This window comes from Sebastes fasciatus, chromosome 7, assembly GCF_043250625.1.
Source record: "Sebastes fasciatus isolate fSebFas1 chromosome 7, fSebFas1.pri, whole genome shotgun sequence".
Classification (NCBI taxonomy): Eukaryota; Metazoa; Chordata; class Actinopteri; order Perciformes; family Sebastidae; genus Sebastes; species Sebastes fasciatus.
In genome coordinates this window covers 301272-308771 of record NC_133801.1, presented here as the reverse complement: position 1 = coordinate 308771, position 7500 = coordinate 301272, and the positions used below count along the sequence as shown (strand labels likewise).

Below are 7500 nucleotides of genomic sequence, written 5' to 3'. Positions count from 1 at the left end.
ACTGCTACTACTGTAGTACTACTAATACTACTACTACTACTACTGTAGTACTGCTAATCTGTCTCTGTCTGTCTGTCTCTGTGTCCAGGTGTGATGTCCAGCCTGTCTTCCTGCTACTCGTCCCTGTTTGACGGTCTGAACGCTGAGGTTCTGATCCGCTGGCTGCAGCTGGTGGTCAGAAACTCCTTCTACCCCGAACTGCCTCGAGTCCGAGCCTTCCTCCACAAACACGTGAGAACACAGTACTACTACTACACATAGTACTTCTACTGCAGTATTTAGTCGTACTTGTTACTAGAACAGGAGTAGAGCAACATTACCGTCACGTCTAATGTTAACTGATGACTCTCCGCAGACGTCCAGGATGTATACGGTGCCGCTGTATGACGACCTGGTTGCCGGGGTGATGAAATGCGTTGCCGTGGAGATTTTCAACCAGACTCAGCGCCGCCTGCATCCAAACCTCAGACGGACGTTACAGCAGATCCTGTTCCAGAACGGCGCCGCCCCGACCAATCAGAACGGCCCCGCTCTGTCCATTGTACCCCCCTCCCCATCCTCCTCCCCCTGCCCTCAGCCCGCCGCCACGGCAACCGCCTCCGCTGCTACTGCCGGGACTAACACCGCCATCGCTCTGCGGGACGTTAACGTCTCCGCGTGAAATCCACGCGTCCCGCCGGCGGAACTACAGACGCTGAAAGTTTAAACACTGTGATGAAGAAAAGTCCGTACTACAGGAAGTTCACTCCAGAGATGGGCTGCTGCTTTATGATGATCATGTGACTGATCATGTGACTGTTTTTTAAGGACGACAGCTGCAGCTCAAATCAGACTTGACACGTTCATCAGGTCCTTTTAACTCTGAGCTGCTCAAACCCTCAGACGGGTCCTCTGATTGGACGTTCTCAGACGGGTCCTCTGATTGGACGTTCTCAGACGGGTCCTCTGATTGGACGTTCTCAGACGGGTCCTCTGATTGGACGTTGTCAGACGGGTCCTCTGATTGGACATTCTCAGACGGGTCCTCTGATTGGACGTTGTCAGACGGGTCCTCTGATTGGACATTCTCAGACGGGTCCTCTGATTGGACATTCTCAGACGGGTCCTCTGATTGGACGTTCTCAGACGGGTCCTCTGATTGGACGTTGTCAGACGGGTCCTCTGATTGGACGTTCTCAGACGGGTCCTCTGATTGGACGTTGTCAGACGGGTCCTCTGATTGGACGTTCTCAGACGGGTCCTCTGATTGGACGTTCTCAGACGGGTCCTCTGATTGGACGTTCTCAGACGGGTCCTCTGATTGGACGTTGTCAGACGGGTCCTCTGATTGGACGTTCTCAGACGGGTCCTCTGATTGGACGTTCTCAGACGGGTCCTCTGATTGGACGTTGTCAGACGGGTCCTCTGATTGGACGTCAGCGGTCTCAGAGTCTTTTCTACGTGCTGACTGTAAACCAGAGGACGACAGGGGGACGTGTCTCAGCAGCAGGTCGTCTCACCTTGTTGATTATTGATCGTCTTCATTGATTATCTCTGACAGTCTGGAGGCTCGTCTCTGACAGGAAGAGGAAGTGTAACTGAGTACTCTGAGTACTCTGAGTACTCTGAGTACTTTGAGTACCTTCAGAGTATTCTGGCCTTAAAACATCCTTCATCTGTTAACACCGTTAACCTTATTGATTATTGATTAGTCTTCGTCAGAAAATCACTGAAAAACATCAAAACTAATGATTGTGTTTAGAAATAATAGTTAGTATATGTATATATGTGTTTGTGTATACAGTATGTATATATATATATATATATATACATACTGTATATCTGCTTGGTTGGTGTGTCATGGTGAGCTCCTCCTGACACAAACCAGCCTCCACAACTTCAGTGTTGTGAGTCGTGATAATTATTATGATTATTATTATTATTATTATTATTATGATTATTATGATTATTATGATGACCTGTAGCTCAGGAGGAGGAACGATGCGTTCACTGTCGCTACGTCAGCGAACTACTGGCTCCAGATCCATCTTCAACACAGAAACTAGTTTGATCTTCAACTCTACCTCCTGATTCTGACTGACCATGACTCAGCGTGTCACATGACTCAGCATGACTCAGCAGTAAATGTAATAACCAGCAGACTTCCACCCGAGTGGCCTTAATGCTGCATTCACTGCCCCGGGGAACCGAGAGCTTCATTCTGCTCGTCTTCGTCCCTTTAATGTTAAATCCTGACTGTTTTTAAATTCAGAAGCAATAAAAATACTTTAAACTGCAGTTTCACTGAGTCACAGCATTTGTATTCTGAAAACAAGTTCAAGTAGCAGTACCTCTGAGTCGCTGTGAACTGGACCCGGATCAGTTAGCGGCCGATAACCGATCGATACCTGAGAGGTTAAAACCACAACAACACAGAAATATTATTTTATTTATATATTTTTGGCACAAAAACTGATTTGAAGCAGAAACGTCCCACCGTTCCCAGCTGTCAGTGAACACCTCTTCACAGAGGGAATGTTGGACTACAAATAAACACTTGAAACTACAGATGGTTGCTTTGTGTCTCCAGGATGTGTTGGTGGGTCCGGTTCAGGTCTGGATCAGGTCTGGATCAGGTCCAGTTCAGGTCCGGATCAGGTCCGGTTCAGGTCCAGTTCAGGTCCGGATCAGGTCCGGTTCAGGTCCTCTCTGTCATGTATTTAAAACATTTATTTTGAAGGGAAGAAACATGCTCTAATATTTCACAATAAAATATCTCAAGTCATTTCTCTGCTTTTATTTTTAAAAGAGTTCAATAAAAAACCGGAAATGTAAAGTTGGAATTTTTCATAATAAAATCCCGAAATATACCGGAAGATCTGTGGCGTTGCCTTCAAAATAAAAGCGGAAAATGCAGTTTGAAGCATTTAGAGACGAGGATAAATAATAAACCATAAATATAAAAGATGACAGTTATTACTACTCTGACGGATGGAGAGAAAGACTCTACCGTATAAATACAGTATATATATATATAATATATATATATTATATATATATCATGTGATATATATATAATATATGTATATAACTCATACTTCATTTCCCTGCTTCTGACTGAATTTATCTAGTTATTAATATTAGTAATATTAATAACTTTTAATCATAATAATAATAATCAGATCCAAAGAAGCAAAATATAAATATAATATATTTAAATATAAATATAACTGTTGTTTAAAACAATAAAAGACAAACTGGACTCAGATAGAACCGGATCCCCCTCTGGTTCTGGTTCTGGACTCGGGACCTGGTCTGAGGAGGAGGACCAGGCTCATCAACAATCGGTGTGCTTTTATTTTGTAGGGCTTAAACGGAAGTGGTGTATCTTATTGTGTCAGTCTTGACGGCGGCGGCTTCCGGTGGAGGCTGAGCGCATCACAGACCTGCAGACACATCTGGACCCATCTGGACCGGAGACCTGCAGACCTGCAGACAGACAGACAGGAGGACAGGTGTGTCTCCTCCGGTCTGGTCCCGGTCCCGGTCCCGGGTGGTGATGGGGGACAGCATGGAGACCCGGGTCGTCTACCACCTGGAGGACCAGGAGACCCCCTACCTGATCCGGATCAACGTGCCCGCGCAGCGCGTCACCCTGGCGGACTTCAAACAGGTCCTGAACAAACCCAGCTCGGTCCGGTTCGGCTCGGTCCGGTTCTACTTCAAATCCGAGGACGACGACTTCGGGTGAGATGACGTCCTGATGACGTCACTGGTACTAATGATGACGTCCTGATGACGTCACTGGTACTAATGATGACGTCCTGATGACGTCACTGGTACTGTTATTAATGATGATTAATCATTCACTGGAGTACATGGAGTATTAATACTGTGTATTTAGAGTACATAAAGTATTAATACTGTGTATTTAGAGTACATAAAGTATTAATACTGTGTATTTAGAGTACATAAAGTATTAATACTGTGTATTTAGAGTACATAAAGTATTAATACTGTGTATTTAGAGTACATGAAGTATTAATACTGTGTATTTAGAGTACATAAAGTATTAATACTGTGTATTTAGAGTACATAAAGTATTAATACTGTGTATTTAGAGTACATGGAGTATTAATACTGTGTATTTAGAGTACATAAAGTATTAATACTGTGTATTTAGAGTACATAAAGTATTAATACTGTGTATTTAGAGTACATGAAGTATTAATACTGTGTATTTAGAGTAGAGACGGTACGTGTTGATATTTTATTATTTATATTTGTATTATGACGTCATGTTGGTCATGTGACCTGATGAACGACGTTTAATCTGGATCAGATTTAGAGACTCAGCAGCTGTAAACTCCTGGTCCTGGTCCTGGTCCTGGGCCTGGGCCTGGTCCTGATCCTGGTCCTGGTCCTGGTCTTGGGCCTGGTCCTGGTCCTGGTCCTGGTCCCGGTCCCGGTCCCGGTCCCAGTCCCGGTCCTGGTCCCAGTCCCGGTCCTGGTCCTGGTCCTTGTCCTGGTCCTGGTCTTTAAAGGGCAGGTCCATTATTATTATTTATTTATTTTATTATTTTAAATGTATTATTATTATTATTATTATTATAATTATTAATAATGAATAAATGATTATGATGAATAATTGTTAATAATGGAGTCTGGTTTTAGACGTCTAAAGGAATGAACATCAGTTTAATGTGGACGCTCTGTTTCTCCTCTTCAGCCACCAGACTCCATTCAGAGAAACAGTCCTTTAAAGTCACACAACAACACAAAGTGACTGAGCGATGGATGCAGCCGGAGAGCAGCTGCTGTTAAATCACTGCTTTTATGAATGGAGTCTGGTGGCTGAGAGACTGGAGAGACTGGAGCTGGTTCCTCTGAACAGACACGTTATACAACATCTGGTTCCTCTAAACAGACACGTTATACAACATCTGGTTCCTCTGAACAGACACGTTATACAACATCTGGTTCCTCTAAACAGACACGTTATACAACATCTGGTTCCTCTGAACAGACACGTTATACAACATCTGGTTCCTCTAAACAGACACGTTATACAACATCTGGTTCCTCTGAACAGACACATTATACAACATCTGGTTCCTCTGAACAGACACATTATACAACATCTGGTTCCTCTAAACAGACACGTTATACAACATCTGGTTCCTCTGAACAGACACATTATACAACATCTGGTTCCTCTGAACAGACACATTATACAACATCTGGTTCCTCTAAACAGACACGTTATACAACATCTGGTTCCTCTGAACAGACACATTATACAACATCTGGTTCCTCTGAACAGACACGTTATACAACATCTGGTTCCTCTGAACAGACACCTTATACAACATCTGGTTCCTCTGAACAGACACGTTATACAACATCTGGTTCCTCTGAACAGACACATTATACAACATCTGGTTCCTCTGAACAGACACGTTATACAACATCTGGTTCCTCTGAACAGACACCTTATACAACATCTGGTTCCTCTGAACAGACACCTTATACAACATCTGGTTCCTCTGAACAGACACATTATACAACATCTGGTTCCTCTGAACAGACACATTATACAACATCTGGTTCCTCTGAACAGACACGTTATACAACATCTGGTTCCTCTGAACAGACACATTATACAACATCTGGTTCCTCTGAACAGACACGTTATACAACATCTGGTTCCTCTGAACAGACACCTTATACAACATCTGGTTCCTCTAAACAGACACCTTATACAACATCTGGTTCCTCTGAACAGACACGTTACATCTGGTTCCTCTGAACAGACACGTTATACAACATCTGGTTCCTCTGAACAGACACCTTATACAACATCTGGTTCCTCTAAACAGACACGTTATACAACATTTGGTTCCTCTAAACAGACACGTTATACAACATCTGGTTCCTCTGAACAGACACCTTATACAACATCTGGTTCCTCTGAACAGACACGTTATACAACATCTGGTTCCTCTGAACAGACACGTTATACAACATCTGGTTCCTCTGAACAGACACCTTATACAACATCTGGTTCCTCTAAACAGACACCTTATACAACATCTGGTTCCTCTGAACAGACACGTTACATCTGGTTCCTCTGAACAGACACGTTATACAACATCTGGTTCCTCTGAACAGACACCTTATACAACATCTGGTTCCTCTAAACAGACACGTTATACAACATTTGGTTCCTCTAAACAGACACGTTATACAACATCTGGTTCCTCTGAACAGACACCTTATACAACATCTGGTTCCTCTGAACAGACACGTTATACAACATCTGGTTCCTCTGAACAGACACGTTATACAACATCTGGTTCCTCTAAACAGACACCTTATACAACATGTACATAACATTAATGATTAATCTATAGACGCAGTATGAGAGAGTCCTAGCTGACTGAGTTCATGTTCTATATTAATGTGATCATCACTACAGATGTTGGGGGGGGGGGTTAAAGCTGCTTAACAAACAGAAACACACACACAGGGACAGTCTGTTATATAACTCAGATTATTAAACCCGTCTCTGAATGAAGAATTTATTAATAAATAAAAGAATAAAAATTTAACATCACTCTGGGTGTGTGTGTGTGTGTGTCTGTATTTCTGACGTTATGGGGACATCAGTCTGTTAACACAGTCACCTTGTGGGGACTCACCTTCCTTTTTGGAGATAAAATCCCGTCGTCATGGTTACTGAACGCACTCAGAACTCAGAACTCAGAACTGATCCATAATCAGAACCTGAACTCATAAACTCAGTTTTCCTCCATATATATATATATATATATATACACAGTATATATATGTTATAGTGATGATGATGATGATGATGATGATGAAGAAGATGTGTGTGTGTTAACAGGGTGGTCAAAGAGGAGATCAGTGATGATGACGCCAGACTGCCCTTTGTGAATGGACGAGTCGTCTGCTGGGTCAGACACACACACACACACCACGCACACACCACACACACACACACACACACACACACACACACACACACACACACACACACACACACACACACACACATACACACACACTCACACTCACCTGTGACCTGCTCACTGACTCTCAGGTGTTCCTCTCTCTCCAGCTGGTGTCTTCAGACACCTGTCAGTCAGATTTCAGGGGGTCAGACCTCCAGTCTATAGCCACGCCCACCAGCTTGGCTCCGCCCCCCATCGAGAGGACAGGTGTGATCGGAGACTCCAGACCCCCTTCCTTCCAGTGAGTAGTCTACCTGTCTCACCTGTCTCCCCTGACACACAGCTCAACACCATATTCCTGACTACAGATAACAGCTGTTTAAAGGTGCAGCATCTCCGCTAACATGCTAACATGCTAACACGCTAACTTCCTGTAGCACAAAGTGAATACAGTCAGAAATCTGCCGCACAAGTTCACATCTGTCAACGTCCTCGAGGAAACGGGACCGAACAATCGTAAGGTTTCACAAATACATGGGAGATAGCG

General features: G+C 43.6%; 1 protein-coding gene and 1 pseudogene across 2 annotated transcripts in view; both read left to right on the top strand.

The window, feature by feature from the left end:
• The window catches only part of rnpepl1 (arginyl aminopeptidase like 1), a 30143-nt gene extending 27866 nt beyond the window's left edge, over positions 1–2277 (top strand). For both annotated transcript variants that reach the window (XM_074640850.1, XM_074640849.1), the window contains exons 10-11: positions 89–231; positions 356–2277. In XM_074640850.1, the coding sequence (XP_074496951.1) occupies positions 89–231; positions 356–661 (449 nt within the window). In that variant the 3' untranslated portion in view covers positions 662–2277. The remainder of the gene's footprint in view (positions 1–88; positions 232–355) is intronic.
• A 1095-nt stretch (positions 2278–3372) lies between these two features.
• LOC141770997 (segment polarity protein dishevelled homolog DVL-3-like) overlaps positions 3373–7500 on the top strand; it is a 37891-nt pseudogene continuing 33763 nt past the window's right edge.